This window comes from Hippoglossus hippoglossus, unplaced genomic scaffold, assembly GCF_009819705.1.
Source record: "Hippoglossus hippoglossus isolate fHipHip1 unplaced genomic scaffold, fHipHip1.pri scaffold_54_arrow_ctg1, whole genome shotgun sequence".
Classification (NCBI taxonomy): Eukaryota; Metazoa; Chordata; class Actinopteri; order Pleuronectiformes; family Pleuronectidae; genus Hippoglossus; species Hippoglossus hippoglossus.
The window spans coordinates 98,222-115,738 of NW_022986826.1; the positions used below are offsets into that span (position 1 = coordinate 98,222).

Sequence of the window (17,517 nt, forward strand, 5' to 3'; positions counted from 1 at the left end):
ACTGACGGTCTTTATATACAGTCACTGATGGTCTTTATATACAGTCACTGATCATCTTTATATACAGTCACTGATGGTCTTTATATACAGTCACTGATGGTCTTTATATACAGTCACTGATGGTCTTTATATACAGTCACTGATGGTCTTTATATACAGTCACTAATGGTCTTTATATACAGTCACTGATCATCTTTATATACAGTCACTGATGGTCTTTATATACAGTCACTGATCATCTTCATATACAGTCACTAATCATCTTTATATACAGTCACTGATCATCTTTATATACAGTCACTGATCATCTTTATATACAGTCACTGATGGTCTTTATATACAGTCACTGATCATCTTTATATACAGTCACTGATCATCTTTATATACAGTCACTGATGGTCTTTATATACAGTCACTGATGGTCTTTATATACAGTCAGATTATTCAGATTCAGGAAATGACCAGAGATCAGGATTTTCAGATTAAAATGATGGATTAATCATCATTATTACATTTCATTGAGCTGACACTTTTATTCAAAGTGACTCACAATAAGTGCATCAACCATGAGGAACAAACCAGAACAACAAGAATCAAGAAAGTACAATTTCTTCAAAAAAGCCAAACTACAAAGTGCTATAAGTAAGTGCCATTTAAGTGCTACTGAATTGTTAGTTTAAACTTTTATTCAAGGTTTAGTCAGAAGAGATGTGTTCTTAGTTTGCGGCGGAAGATGTGTAGACTTTCTGTCCTGATGTCATTGGGGAGCTCGTTCCACCGTTCAGGAGCCAGGACAGCAAACAGTCGTGTTCTCATCTCATTAATTGATTCTATCTTTTTGATCTTCTATAATTTTCAATCTGATTATGTTGTTTATTTTTTATTGATTACATTATTGATTGATATATTGTCTGAAATCCTACATATGTTGTGAATGAATGAAGTGTCAAAATGAATCAGAATCAATAAAGTTGGTTTCAAACTCATCTGTTTGTGAACAACATCATTGTCTGTAATTAACCAGTTACTACCTGACAGGTGAGTACAGGGGGCGGGGTCACATGTTTTCACCTGTGGACTTTAGATTGTGATAAACAAACGTTGTTGAAACGTGGATCTGAAGAAAAACTGTCTTACTGAAGTCGGTGACATTACAGCTGTTTGATTGACAGGTTGTCGACAGTTCTGGACTTCAAACTCATTAAAACAGTTTTAAAACATAAATCATGAGAATAACGAAGTTTACTTCCTGCTGCTCCGTGTTCCCAGCACACACATATCAATGCTCTTTATCAGCTTCTGTATTGATAAAGTCATTAATCATTTTCAGCTCATAAAACTGATCACAGGTCAGAGTCTGATCCTTGGACCTCAGATTATAAATCATACAGGAAACTGAGGTCTTCAGGAGGAGAACACTTTCAACAAGCAGCTGATTTATTGATCATGTGCTTTCCCTGAAGTCGACAGGATGAAGCAGCGTCTGTCGTCTCTGGAGTTTTGTCTCACCATCATTTCTTTTCTTCTTCTGATCTGTTGTGTCGGACTGATCGTGGTTTCATGGATCAGCCTCGGTTCTGAAGGTAAATGAATGAATCAATTAACTGATCGGTCCTCAGAGGAGCCCGATGACGACTGTTAATGTGTTTGTGCCGAGGTGCCGTTGAGCCTGTGGTGCTGAGTGGTCGGATGGTGATCACACAGGGCGCTGACTTCTCTGAGGAGCTGACGAACTGCAGCAGTCCCCCCTTTAAATCTTTGGCCTTTGATGTCCAACAGCTGGTGAGAACCTTTGCTTTGAAAGAAATAGAAACAGGAAGAATCCCGACAGCAGCTTTATTTATCAGCCTTTATTTTGAAAGGCTACAGGTGGCCTCCAGTTATCAGCCTTTATTTTGAAAGACAGTGAGGTTTATAGTCCATCTGATCTCATGAGGGTCACATGTAAAAAATGTTCATGCATTACATCGCCAACCTGCTATCATGCTAACTTGTTAGCCTCAGCAGCGTCCATGTTCTTGTTGCCTGGCAACACACACTGTGCACAAGACTTCTCACAAGCTGGTGCAATGAAAAATGATGTTTCACTCTGATCAGGTTTAACTAAACCCTATAAACTGATGTGACCTCTGATTGGTCGACAGGTGTCTGAGGCGTTTGGCCTCACTGAGCTCAGGCGACTCTACAAGTCCTGTCAGGTGTTAAACTTCAGGTCAGAAATTTGATAAATACTAATCAATCACTTTGAAACTGATCAATCACATTAATACTGATCACTCACACTGACCAATGACTTTGAAACTGATCAATCACAATGTATTGATTCATCAATAACGGGGCTTTTTGATTTGATATTGATTACTCAATTGATTGATAGATTATCAATTCAATAGTCACATTTGAGTGATTGATTATTTGACTGATGATTTATCTCTCCTGATTATCGTATTGATGAGGTGATTACTTATTGATATTTGTTCTAAGTCAGGGAAGCGTGGCCGTGACCGTTGACCTCAGGTTTTATCATATGATCGACGTGAAGAAGGCGGAGCAGCAACTGGGGGCGGGGCTTACAGAGGCAGAGAACAGAGGATTGGTGATTGACAGGAGCAGCATCCATATCACAGGTAAACAAAGTGACAGTGAGTTGACTGTGACGTCACTGTGAGGTAACAGATTAGAACAGATTAAATGATAAAAAAACAGATTAGGTCATATTAGATCAGAGTAGAACAGAATACATCAGATTCGAACAGATTAGATCAAATTAGATGAGATTACATAAAAACAGATTAGATCAATCTAGTATAGATATAAAGTTAGATCAGATTAGAACAGATTCAAACAGATAAGATTAGATGAGAGTAGATAAGATAATAACAAATTAGATCAGATTAGATCAGATTAGATCAAATTAGTTCAGATTAGAACGGACTAGAACAGTTTAGATAATATTGGAGGATATTAGAAAAAAAATTCACTTAAACATAAAATTCTCTCAAACGTTTTTTGATAGAAAGAATTTATGTTTAAGTGAAACTTTTTTTGCAGAGAAACGAGACCAGACGACGGAGACACAGACAAGCATCACACCTACAACAGGTGACAACACAAGTCATTAGCACACACGTCATACACACTTTGTACACACTAATGATTGCTTTGGTTTCCATAGCGATGTGTCCTCCTCATCAGAAACACTGCGCTGATCGATTGACGTGTGTTGTGATCAATCATTTCTGTGACGGGGTCTACGACTGTCCTGATGCCTCCGATGAAGACACCACTCGCTGTGGTCAGTGCTTATAGATAAAGTTTTATATGGTAAACGCTTTGTATTCATAAAACACTTTTCTAGTCTTGAAGACCACTCAAAGCACTTTATATCATAATAGGAGTCATAGATTTGTGATTATATATAAATATATATATATATATATAATTAGGGCCCGAGCACCTCCGCTGGGAGGCCCTATTGTATTTCGAAGGATTTGTATTTCCCTTTTGGGCTTTTTCAGGCCTAGACACTCAAATTGTTGCAGGAAATTCAAAACCCCAAAAAGTAATTGTATTCTGGAGTAATTTGAAATGGGCGTGGAAAAATGGCTCAACAGCGCCATCTAAGGAAAAGCCCCTCAGTTAGCTTTCACCGATCTTCACAAAAATCAGGACACCTGTGTATCATGACCAGACGCACAAAAAAGTCTAGTGGTGCATTGTGAAAAAAGCAACAGGAAGCCCGCCATTTTGCATTTCGTGGCCATTTTGGCCATATTCCACATTTTTACTTTGACGAACTTGTCACAGGGCTTTCATCAGATCAACTTCAAATTGAGATGAGTGTAATTTAAACAAGATGGAGATATAAACTAACTCAAAGATCGATTTTTCGTCACACGGTGTGACCGTGGCGTGGCGTCAAAGTTTGATTACACGCCATCAAAACACGAGGTTCTGTATCTCGGACATGGACCAATCGAGTCCAAACTAGACATGTAAGACAAGTGTCCCGGCCTGATGACATCTACACAGAAATCATGACTTAAAATCACAGCGCCACCTGCTGGCTACAGGAAGTGACATGTTTTATACTTTGATGCACTGCTCCTTGCTGCTTTACAATAAACAGCTCAAATGAGCTCAGTCAAGTCATTGGACCATGGTCAGAATTGTGACATTTCCTCAAACCGTGTAAACATTGAGGTGCGGCGAAGGTTCGCCGCACCTCAATGTTTACACGTTTACAAAGGAGACAATGTTGTCATAACTCCACTGTGCATCGTCCTATCACTACCAAACTTCTGTCACATGATTATAGTCCAAGCCTGAACAGCTCTATGTGTCAATATTTCCTCAGTGTCATAGCGCCACCTACTGATTCGCCATGAAACAGGAAGTACTTTGTAAATCCCCTCTGCATTATCCATCCGGCTCCGAACTACTGACCTATGATCACAATCCTGACCTGAACACATCCATATATTAATATTAGTTCAGGGTCATAGCGCCACCTACTGATCAGTGTGATAATTAAGTTGTTGTAACATTGTCCAATTGACACAAAATTGCTCACAATACATCAGAGCCCCTACTTCAACAGATATATTAGTCTGTAGGTAATAATAGTGATGGCGCCACCTACTGGCAACAGGAAGTAAGCTTTGTTTTACAACTATCATTCGATTTACATAAAATGTTCACAGTGTGATGTGCAATTAATAGCGTGGACCGTAATGAGCAATTAGCAGGCAAGGATCGACATCGCTCGACGGACGCAGGAAGTGAAGCGTTTGTCCTTGCCGCAGTGCGCAAAACGCGTGCAACGCGGAGACGTGCGCTTGGTCATTGATCGCTCTCTCCACCGACCGCAACAGGCTTCAAAATGCCTGTGCTCGGGCCCGTCAGTGCTACAACGTAGCCCTAGTTCAATGTTGTTATTGTTTACACACTGTACACAGTAACATTGACTGTTTGTGTCCTTTCCACTATAAATATATATATAAGACAACTGATAGTATCAGCATTCTGTTTCCATAGCAACAATGTGTGACGGACAGTTTGTGTTGAGAGGACCGACAGGTTCCTTCAGCTCGTCCAACGTTTCTAAAACGACTTTCTGTCGCTGGATCATCAGGTGCTACGACTACACAAATTATACACACTGTACACACACTCTACACACACAATTACATTACAATACATTACATGTCATTTAGCTGACACCTTTATCCAAAGTGACTTCCAATTAGTGCATCCAACATCTATATATATATATAGATAGATAGATAGATAGATAGATAGATAGATAGATAGATAGATATAATACACACTGTACACACAATACACACAGATTATACACTGTATACACACTGTCCACATAATACAAAAATTCCACACACAATACACTCATCATTCAAATTATACACACAGTTCACACAATACACACACATTACAAACACTGTATACACACTATATACACCTACTACACACATGTGTCCTGTTCCAATGACTGAAGTGTGTTTTCACTCTGATGAGTTTAATTGATGTTTGTGTTGATTTTAGAGTCGATCAAGGTTTTTCGGTTCAGATACATTTTCATCAAACACAACAAAACATCAACAACCTGAAGATTTATGAAGGAGTCGGACCAAAAAAACAGCTCACAGGTAAAGAAACCAACTTACTGACTAACTAACCAACTAACTGAGCAACTAACCAACTAACTAAGCAACTAACTAACCACCAAACGTACTAACCAACCAACTAACTAGCCAAACAACTTTATTAACTAACTGACGGACTAACAAATTAATGAATGAACTAGCTAACCAACCAACCAACCAACTAACCAACTAACCAACCAACTAACCAACCAACTGCCCAGCTAACCAATTGACTAACTGGCTAACTAACTGATCAACTAACTGACCAACCAACTAATCAACTAACTGGAAGACTAACTGACCAACTAACTAACCAGCTAGGCAACTAACCAACTAGGCAATTAACCAACTAACCAACTAACTAATTAACTAACCATGGATTGACTCAGGTCATGACGCATCGACCTGGTATTGCAGTACCTCTAGGAACGGTGCACCAGTCGATGGCAGTGATGCACCTTGATGTTTGTTGCCACCAGCCAATAAAGAAGAAGACTCAGGTCACCTGACGACATGTTGATCTGATTTGTAGCTGAGCTCTCGGGCTCCGCCCCTCCTAGGACAGTGTGGCTGCTGACGGACCAATCAACTGTGGAGTTTATCGCTGATGATGTCACCAACCTGTCAGGATTCAACGCCACCTACAGCGCCACTAACTTGTCCAGCCTCTCTGGTAACACGTCACACCTCAGGTTATATCTGTGATTATGTTTTTGACTGATTGTTTGTTTGTTTGTTTGTCTCAGATCAACAGAAACTGACCTGCACCTTTGAGCAAGGCATCTGTTTCTGGAGGCAGCGGCAGGACGATGACGATGGAGACTGGATTCGAACAAACGGCTCCACGTTTCCTCCGCTGACCGGACCGAGTTTCGACCACACGCTGGGTGACGGCTCTGGTGGGTTCGATGTGGATGATGTTATCACATGAGAGGGGCTGTTTGTTATCGATACATTATTGATTATTGATCAGTTCAACTGTCAGGTTTCTACATCGTCACACCTTGGAGTCCCGGCCAATGGCTGAAGAGCTTCAGGATCCACAGCCTCCCTCTGACTCCGTCCACGCAGCCCATGTGCCTGAGCTTCTGGTAAACAACAACTACCATAAACATGTAAACAAGTAAACAACATGTAAACAACTAGAATATGAACAAACAACAGGTACCACATGTTCGGAGACGATATCCACCGGCTCAGAGTTCTGCTGCTGCGATCAAACCCTGCAGTTACCTTGGTGTTCCAGAGAGATGGTAACTATGGCGACCACTGGAACTACGGCCAGGTCACCCTCAACTTGACGACGAAGGGCACGGTCAGTGACATCATGGAGTGATCATGTTATTGATCCTCACCAATAGGTGATTGGTTGCTGGTTGACCTCTGACCTCTGCAGGTGGAGTTTGAGGCCCTGAAGAAAGGAGGGATGAGGAATGACATTGGCCTGGATGATATCACTCTGACCGCCAATCCCTGTGGCCCCAACCCTCCTGAACCAACTAATGTCCCACCAACGACCACCCCGACCCCCATGCCAGGTGAGATTAAGACCACGCCCCTACATAGTCCACATCCCAATATCTGGTAAACCACTTTGGCCGCACCCCTTGTACCAGGGTGATATTTAGACCACGCCCCCTATGTCTCACAGGTTACTAATGAAATCCTACTGATCAGTTTCTTTTTATCTGACTGGATCCCCTCTGCTCTCATTGGTCCAGCTGACTGTGGAGGGCCCTTTAACCTCTGGGAGCCAAACTCCACCTTCAGCTCGCCAAACTACCCACAATCCTACGGGAACAAGGCTCAATGTGAGTACAAGTCCTGTGATATCATGTGATCTGTGATGTTATGTTTACCTGTCACCCATGTTGGGCCGGTCAGTTACCCATGATGCTCTGCTGCAGGTCTGTGGACTCTCCACACGGTGGAGGGTCAAAACATTCAGCTCCACTTCCTGGACTTTGACGTTGAAGCAACCTATGACGTCGTAGAGGTGCGGGACGGGGCGGGATCTAACTCCACCTTACTGGGTGAGGAGGGATTACCCATAATGCTCTTCAGCATCGTCCTGTTTTCTCTTCTCATTTTTACTTGTTTTTATTTTTTCAGCTGTCCTCACTGGGAACGATGGCCCCACCCATGACTTGTTCTCAACAACCAATCAGATGACAGTGTGGTTCTTTACAGACGCCTCAGGTTACGGCCGAGGATTCAGCGCCAACTTCACCTCTGGGGTCAACCTGGGGTCACCAGGTGAGTCAGAGGTCAGACTGAAGTTTATATCAACAGATCACAGCTGTATTATTTATTAGGATGAATGATTATTTATTAATATTATTGATTATGGGTCTCGTGGTTTGTGAACAGCTCCGTGTGCAGCCGGTCACTTCCAGTGTCAGACAGGAAGTTGTATCCATGGTATCCGTCAGTGTGACGCTGTGGTCGATTGTCCTGACGCGTCTGATGAAGCAGATTGTGGTGAGTCTGATGATCAACACAGGATCAATGATATCATGATATCTTGTTTCCTGGCAACAGTTTCTGTGTGTGTGTGTGTGTGTGTGTGTGTGTGTGTGTGTGTGTGTGTGTGTGTGTGTGTGTGTGTGTGTGTGTGTGTGTGTGTGTGTTAGTTGTGTTACAGGTGAACGGGTCAAGTCGTCTCCAGTTTCAACTCATTTCAACTTTGTTTACTGTCTGTTCTAAAACCTGGACCCATCACCTGTCTCACTTCACCTGTCGGTATCTTGGCTACAGGTAACACACCTGTCTCACTTCACCTGTCGGTACCTGTCTCACTTCACCTGTCGGTACCTGTCTCACTTCTCCTGTCGGTACCTCTGCAGGTCAGGGGAAGCGTCTCTGTTTACAGCTTTGCCAGAAGATTCGCCATTTATGATCGTCACAGTCACCAGCAACGGAAACATGGAAACCACAATCAGGTACTAAAGACCAGAACCAGAACTAGAACTAAAACGAGGGCTAGAAAAAGAATCAGAAACAAAACCAGGACCAGGATCAGATCTATAAATGAATCAGAACCAGTTGAATATTTATATATTTATATGTAATTACTATATATAATACAACAAAATGTGTTCATTTTCACTAAAGCTTTTTTTTTTACAGTGAAACCTGCCCCAGTGAGGAAGTGATTTCATTAAACTGTGACAACCAACGTGAGTAATCGTTCTCGTGTTGTTCTCCAGAGAACGATTCATTGGTGTTCCTGAAATAAGCTTCACACAGAACTTCACACCCTCTTCTTCTTCTTCTTCTTCTTCTTCTTCTTCTTCTTCATTGTTCGGTTTACTGAGGGTTGGCATCCAACGTCAAGGTGCATTACTGCCACCTACTGCACCTCCGACCTCCTCATGCAACAAATGCAACAAAACTAGTCGAGCACTTCCTCCTCCTGGTAAAGAATATTTACGGCCTTTTTATTTAACTAGTTATTAAAAATCATCCACACACCGTCACACTGTGAAACACCATGAAAACTAAGGGATACAATATTACTAGGGATGCACCGATATGGAAATTCTTGGCCGATACCGATATTTAAAACAACAATCTAGCCGATAGCCGATGCCGATACCGATATTTGTTTATTACTTGAATAATATGAAAAACAGAAAAAGTGACAAGTGTAACTTTAGATGCCATGTTGAAATCCTTGGTGGTATTACCCCCTCTTGAAATGTCGGCTGAACATGTCTTGCAAATTGCTAAACGGCGATCTTTCTCTGAGACAGTGAAGAAATCCCACACAGCCGACGCTGCCGACATTGTCTCTGCTGTTTGTATGTAGTACCTGTTGCGCATGTTCACACCGGACCCGCATTTCTCCGCGCCGGTCAGCCCGCGATTCTCCGCTTGTTGTTGTATGTAACCCGTTCAATGTCAGGTGTCGGGGGTAAATGACGTATTCTCCAAGCAAGCCTTTAGCCCCCCCCTCTCTCTCTTTTTATCTATATGACTGCTTGTGTGGCTGTAGTGGGGGGGCAGAGGGGGACATTTAATTATGTGATTGGGAAAATTGGGAAAATTAAAACTCCAGGACAACAGAAGGGGAATACAAAGTATGGGATGCATATTTGATCATTTATATCATATAAAATATGTCATTTATATCGTTTAAAATAATTTTTCAGTCTGTTTCCTGGCGCGATACGCTCGCTCGCACGCCGAAACCATCGGTGAAGGGCGCGGCGCATCGCAGCCCATGTGAACCGCACAAAGGTTTAACAGGGGGGGGGGATGGGAGGCGCCTGGCTTTCCTTGGCGCTGCGCGGCGCTTCAGCGCCCGGTGTAAACCCGGCATCAGTGTACTATAATCTGGATGCCAGATTGGCAGGCTGCAGAAAACATACCAATGAACATCAGCCAATGTTATCGGTGAAAGTCAAGTTTATTACCGATACGCCGATGGCAGTAAACAAGGCGAATATCGGCCGCTACCAATATACGGCCGATACATCGGTGCACCACTAAATATTACAATAAATAGAAAGACAATACTAATAACCTGCACAAAGATTCAAAGGGTAAACAAAAGACTCTGGACCATTAAAAACAGCCAATTTATCAACTTAAATTTAAATGCCAGAACCAGTGAAAAAGAACAAATGACCACAAGCTAATTAAAGTGCAATATTTTAAGCCACAAAATCAAAGAAAGTCATACAAAAACAATCTATCACTTACAACAAATATAGAAATTCATACAAAAAGAAAATAATAACTGTCCAGCTCTGTATGCAGCTCTTAAATGTGACAGTGTGTTCAGTTACAAACAAAACGAACTTCTACTGATGAAAGGACAACTCAACCCACAGCTTACAGGGGAGTTTCTTTGTCTCTTGTAAACTTCCAGCATCCATCGCTACACTAATCAAGGATTCTTGTTATTATTTTAAATTATATTAAATTATATTATATTATATTACATTACATTACATTACATTATATCATATCATATCATATCATATCATATCATATCATATCATATCATATCATATTATATTATATTATATTAAATTGTATTCTTATATTATATTATATCATATTAAATTTACTTATATTATATTATATGTTGTGTTCTCTTGTCCTGTGTTGATACATCTGAATTATTCCTTCTCATTAGTGAGTCATCCGCAAACTCTTCTACAGAAATCTGTCAATTGTTATTGTTTTTGTTGAGGGTTAATTATAAACAGAGTGAAGTTAGAAAACTTTGTGATCATCCTACCTGGTTTATCTGCACTGAAGATTTTATGTATTTTTTATTACTGTTCACATGTGGTTTATATATAAGTTTGAATGATTTACTGAACTGATGTTATTTTTTCATACATCACATGTCGACTGTTTCAGAGTAAAACAACTGACACAATCTTCAGACCCAAGTTCACAACTTTTCAAAATAAAAGCTCTGTCATACAGCTCAGTATAAATCATAACAGCAACAAAACAAACATTGTGCTTTTACTTTGAAGACAACTTGCCAAACAGGAAGTGATTATGTGAACGTTGTTGTCATTATGGAGAATGGTACTTGTCCAACCGATATGATGTAATATATAAAACTAACTGAGGACCTAGAAGAAGACATGTTCAACTCAGTCCACAGACTGAAGACACACTGCCCCCCCACTGACTCATACATAGGGCTGGTCTGGACTGCTTTTTAAAATTGTATTCATATTGAAGGAATCAGGTGTTCAAATCAAACTCAACACTGAACTTTCTCTGGTGATTTATAATTAACACACAGACCATTGTTACCGTTAGTTACTATTGTTACCATTAGTTACCATTGTTACCGTTAGTTACTATTGTTACCATTAGTTACCATTGTTACCGTTAGTTACCATTGTTACCGTTAGTTACCATTGTTACCATTAGTTACCATTGTTACCATTAGTTACCATTGTTACCGTTAGTTACCATTGTTACCGTTAGTTACCATTGTTATCATTAGTTACTATTGTTACCGTTAGTTACCATTGTTACCATTAGTTACTATTGTTACCGTTAGTTACCATTGTTACCGTTAGTTACCATTGTTGCCATTAGTTACCATTGTTACCGTTAGTTACTATTGTTACCATTAGTTACCATTGTTATCATTAGTTACTATTGTTACCGTTAGTTACCATTGTTACCATTAGTTACCATTGTTACCATTAGTTACCATTGTTACCATTAGTTACTATTGTTACCGTTAGTTACCATTGTTACCGTTAGTTACCATTGTTACCATTAGTTACTATTGTTACCGTTAGTTACCATTGTTACCGTTAGTTACCATTGTTACCGTTAGTTACCATTGTTGCCATTAGTTACCATTGTTACCGTTAGTTACTATTGTTACCATTAGTTACCATTGTTACCGTTAGTTACCATTGTTACCATTAGTTACCATTGTTACCATTAGTTACCATTGTTACCATTAGTTACTATTGTTACCGTTAGTTACCATTGTTACCGTTAGTTACCATTGTTACCATTAGTTACTATTGTTACCGTTAGTTACCATTGTTACCGTTAGTTACCATTGTTACCGTTAGTTACCATTGTTGCCATTAGTTACCATTGTTACCGTTAGTTACTATTGTTACCATTAGTTACCATTGTTACCGTTAGTTACCATTGTTACCATTAGTTACCATTGTTACCATTACTTACCATTGTTACCATTAGTTACCATTGTTACCATTAGTTACTATTGTTACCGTTAGTTACTATTGTTACTGTTAGTTACCATTGTTACCGTTAGTTACCATTGTTACTGTTAGCAAACTCTCCGTCTGATCTCAGTACAACATGCTGATAAAGTGGGAGGGGTCTCAGGCTGAGTGAACTGAGATGATTTCAAATAAAAAATGACCAATTATCGGTGTTTTAGCTTGTGGAGTTCGTCGAGTCACTGATACAACGAAGGAGACAGACCAATCAGAAGAGGGAAGGCTGGGTCAAGGTAAGAAAATCAAAGTTTGATCTAAACTATCAGATCTGATCCTGGTCATTGACATTTCGTTGGAGTTTGTGCGTTAGTGTTTGTGTTTTGTGTTTCCTGTTAGCTGTGGGCCGGGTAGTGGGTGGAGCAAATGCAGTGAAAGGGTCGTGGCCGTGGATTGCGTCTCTTCAGTGGCAAGGACGTCACGTGTGTGGAGCCTCTCTGATTGGCAGTGATTGGCTGCTGACTGCTGCTCATTGTGTCTATGGGTGAGATAATCATCACGACTCATATGTAAACACAGAATCTATAGAATCTATAAAACACACGTGATGTATGAAATATATCATGAATAAAATCTGATTAGACATTAAAAATGTGAACATGTTGACATAATGAAGACTGCAGCCTGTAGCTGAGCTGTTTAGAAGCTTCCTGTGTTTGTCCAGTAGGTGTCCTCACAAAGACATAAAGACACAATAAAGACACAATGTCACTTCCCCCCTCACAGGAAAAACATCCACCTCCAGTCCTGGACTGCTCTTCTCGGGCTTCACTCTCAAAGCGAGGACTCTGCGGGGGTTCAGACCCGACGAGTTGATCGCATCGTCATTAACGGACACTACAACCGACGAAGCAAACAGGCCGACATCGCCATGATGCATCTGGAGCAGCAGATCAACTTCACCCGTCAGTAAACACAGCATTGATTTAGTGAAGAAACAATATCTCATCCATTATTGTTGTAATACATTTGCTCAGGTTTGTTTAGAATTTCAACCAATGATTTCAAATGATGGTATGAAATTAAGTTTTCAATATAAATCTATGCTGAATAAAATAAGCAAACTTCAAAATAAACAACAGTTTTATGATCCACAACAATTGTCAACCGGAAGTTACTGTTTGGTCATGAGGAACGAAGAGTTTCCTTTAATGAATAAACAACTGTCCTCTGCAAAGAAGTTTTTTGTCAGGTCACCAGTAAAAAGCTTTTTTGTCACGATAAATCAAAAACTTGTCTTACAGAGTCGATCCAGCCACTGTGTTTACCTGCTGAAGGTCAAAAGGTCAAACCAGGAAAACAATGTTTCATCGCTGGATGGGGACGAGACGTCGAGCAGGGTGACACACCTGTCTCTCTCTCTGTCTCTCTCTCTGACAGTCACCTGTCTCTCTCTCTGTCTCTCTCTCTGACAGTCACCTGTCTCTCTCTCTGTCTCTCTCTCTGACAGTCACCTGTCTCTCTCTCTGTCTCTCTCTGACAGTCACCTGTCTCTCTCTCTGTCTCTCTCTGACAGTCACCTGTCTCTCTCTCTGTCTCTCTCTCTGACAGTCACCTGTCTCTCTCTCTGTCTCTCTCTGACAGTCACCTGTCTCTCTCTCTGTCTCTCTCTCTGACAGTCACCTGTCTCTCTCTTTCTCTAGCTATGTGTGTCAGCACTTTTTCACCAGAGAGATTTGTTTTAGTTTCTTCATGTTTGTGTCCCGTGTTAGAAGCTCCTCAACCCCCCCCCCCCCCCCCCCCCACTCAGTGAATCAGTGGAGGATCCTCTGCTGTGTTCACACTGCTCCTGGATTTAGACTTTATACAGGAGCTCAGGAGGAGAAAGACAAACCGAGTCTCACTCTTTGTGTTCACACATGATCCTCCAGAGGAGATTCACAGGATCCTCTCCTGCTGCTTCTACCAGATGGAAAACTGACCATAGAACCGACTGAGAGGAGGAAACATGCAGTGGAGTTCGACTCCAGCTGTTCAGGTCAGACGGTTGTGAAGTGGACTCTGCTGCAGCTTCTTCTTTCCTCAGTTGAGTCCTGGGGACCAGGGACCTTCAGCTCTGACATCATCAACTGACTGAGTCTCAGATGGACATCAGCTCAACCACCCCCACCTTCACTACACAACAAGCTTTTCTCTACAGCAGTCTGTCTCTCTCTCTGACCTGTCTGTCGCTCTCTCTGACCTGTCTGTCTCTCTCTCTGACCTGTCTGTCTCTCTCTCTGACCTGTTTGCCTCTCAGGTTCTCCTCCTGATGTTCTCCAGGAGGCGAAGGTTCCTCTGGTGGTTCAGGATCAGTGTCAGCGTCAGTTACCTGAGTACAACATCACCTCCAGCATGCTGTGTGCTGGGTTCCCTGAGGGTGGAGTCGACTCCTGTCAGGTAACAACTCGATTGGACTCACCTGGACTCAGGTGTAAACCAGCCTGTTGAATCAGGCCCTGTCCTCCACATGGCCCTTGATTGTTGTTCTCGTGAATGGATCTGAGAGTTCATTGGTCGGTTGGACAGTAATGTTAGTGTTGTTTTATTAATAAAGATTTAATGAATTTGTTTCCAGGGTGACTCTGGTGGTCCACTCATATGTCTGGAAGATGGATACTGGACTCTGATTGGTCAGTATCTCCCTAACATCAGGGGCCACACAGTTTCACTGGAGGGCCAGGTGTGGCCCTCAGGCGGCTGTTTGCACACACACACACACACACACACACACACACACACACACACACACACACACACACACACCTAACTGTCGTGACTTTCGCGGGCATTGACTTAACCATAGTTACTACTTCCCCAACCATTACTTTAACCTAAAGTTATTCTTTACCTTTAACCTTAACCTTGTAATTTACATAAATTTCCAACCGGGGACACCTGCAGGTTTTATAACGCCGAGATGACAAAACCGCTTTATTGTCTTTGCGTTATAAAACTTGCAAAGCCGGACCGAGGCAGGAGGCGAACTAAGAGGCTGCTTTGTGCAATGTTGGCAACAATGTGGGCGTTACATATAATTCTCTGAGCTGCATCATATAAATGCCCTTAAGAGTATAATACTAAACTAATACTGAATTAATAATAATAATAATAATAATATAGTGATAATACCCTTTAGATACATGAAAAAAGTATGAATACCAAAGACAGAACTTCTTGGTGAGGGCTCGGATAAACTGAACGATGGCAGTTGTCTTCACTCATTTCTGAAAGGACTGATTTCCCTCCCTGGTGTCGAGCTTCATGAAGCTGAGGACTGAAGAAATGTTATGTTCTGATTGGTTCCTGCCAGGTGTGACCTCATTTGGGATTGGCTGTGGACGACCTCAGAGACCTGGAGTCTATGCCCGAGTCTCCGCCTTCAGCTCCTGGATCGCCCAGACCAGACGCTCCTCTCTCTCCCTGACATGACTCTACTAACCCTACTGGAGCATCTGATTGGTTGAACCTTTATTATGAGTCATCGTCTCAATTTGTGATTGGTAACATGTTGCACATGTACACTCTGCCCTATAATGATAAACTAATGATGACATCATTCTTTATGACCTCTGTCAACCATCTTGTCTGTTTCCCCTAATTAAGTAAAATACTTCTTCATCCTGCGTCTAAGTACAGTGTGAAAAATCTGCTTTAAATCATCAACTTTAATTCATAACACATTTACTTTGGTACAAAGTGCTGTGAGCTGATTGAGTACAACAACCACAACATAAGATAAGATACACTTTATTGATTGATTCACTGATTACAGCAGCAAATCATCAAAACTAGTTCCAGAATAGAGTAAAAGCACAACATTTGTTCTGTTGCTGTCATGTTTTATACTGAGCTGCAGGACAGAGCTTTTATCTTGAAAAGTTGTGAGCTTCGGTCTGAAAATTGTGTCCGATGTTTAACAGACTCTGAAACAGTCGACATTTGATGTATGAAACAATAACATCAGTGTAGTAAATAATTCAAACTTATATATAAACCACACAAGTGAACAGTAATAAGCCCTTAACCCTCTTGTTGAGGGTTAAGAACAGAGGATGTCTCACCTTGTTAAAGCCTATGAGACAAATTGTGATTTGTGAATATGGGCTATACAAATAAAATTTGATTGATTGATTGATTGATAATAAAAAATCAAAAAATTCAGTTTCATCTGATGAAAATCATTGACTTTAAAATTTCAGTGCAGATAAACCAGGTAGGATGAACACAAAGTTTTCTAACTTCACTCTGCACCATAGACTGTTTATAAAAAGCTCTGTATTTTTAGACAAGCTCCAGCAGGAGAAGGGAATGAGTTGCATCAGACTAAAAACCAGAAGAAGAAGAGGAAGAAGAATTGGTCTGATGTAGCTGCTGAACATGAGGGGACACAACCCGACTCATCCAGTGTAGAGTCATCTGGAACCATGTCAGTTAAAGGAGAGAAGATTAGGAAAGAGTTTTGTTTAGAGGATTGAGAAGAGGGTGAAGGACATGGGAATAGTGGACAAGAAATAAATTCCCACTGTGCCACGCGCTGCAACCCAACCTTTGACTTTGAAAGAAGGAGAAGTTGATTTGCACTTATTAACAAAGAAGGATAAAGGAATACACCAAAACCAAGTAGGTAGTTATTTCAAAGGAAGGTATCCAGAATACACCAAAATATATGCATCAAAAACACAGGAAAATAAAGTTGGAATAGCATTTAACATTCCAGAGGTGGATGTTATGTAAAGGTTAGTTACGACCTGGCAGTGTATACGGGGAACTGACATTGAACTGGATAAGAAAAGTTAAGTATTGAGGGTTATGTTCAGATTCCAGCAGTGCCCTTGAAAGCATTAAAAATAGTCACTCAGACACAATACATCATTTTAGAGATAGCACAACTATACAAGTAATTCGGGTCAGGGTGGAAGGATTCAGAATCAGGTTTTATTGCCAAGCAGGTTTACACATACAAGGAATTTGCTGAGGTGTGTTTGTGCAAATATAAATTTTTTCAAATTTATATATTATTAAAATACAATAAGAAAAATAAAAGATATACTATAAGCGGGAGGGATTGTGCAAAATGAACAGTTATTGTTCTTTGTAAAGTGTCAGAGTGTCAAAGTCACAGGGAC

General features: G+C 40.9%; 1 protein-coding gene across 2 annotated transcripts; it reads left to right on the forward strand.

Moving 5' to 3' along the window:
- Positions 1-1,471: 1,471 nt before the first annotated feature.
- LOC117759006 (enteropeptidase-like) lies at positions 1,472-16,404 on the forward strand. Of its 2 annotated transcripts, XM_034580988.1 has the most exons (27): positions 1,472-1,583; positions 1,658-1,782; positions 2,145-2,212; positions 2,485-2,627; positions 3,052-3,102; positions 3,176-3,295; positions 5,038-5,134; positions 5,563-5,666; positions 6,196-6,336; positions 6,410-6,562; positions 6,649-6,754; positions 6,828-6,978; positions 7,060-7,201; positions 7,385-7,474; positions 7,571-7,696; positions 7,776-7,919; positions 8,034-8,144; positions 8,297-8,420; positions 8,510-8,605; positions 8,793-8,842; positions 12,574-12,645; positions 12,749-12,893; positions 13,136-13,314; positions 13,654-13,749; positions 14,649-14,788; positions 14,967-15,021; positions 15,702-16,404. In XM_034580988.1, exons 1-27 carry the CDS (start codon positions 1,472-1,474, stop codon positions 15,818-15,820), a joined length of 3,060 nt encoding a protein of 1,019 aa, XP_034436879.1. In that variant the 3' UTR covers positions 15,821-16,404. The 2 variants fall into 2 exon arrangements, with proteins under 2 accessions (XP_034436879.1, XP_034436878.1); XM_034580987.1 differs by lacking the exon at positions 1,472-1,583 and having other exon boundaries at positions 1,668-1,782; positions 2,489-2,627.
- Positions 16,405-17,517: the final 1,113 nt, after the last annotated feature.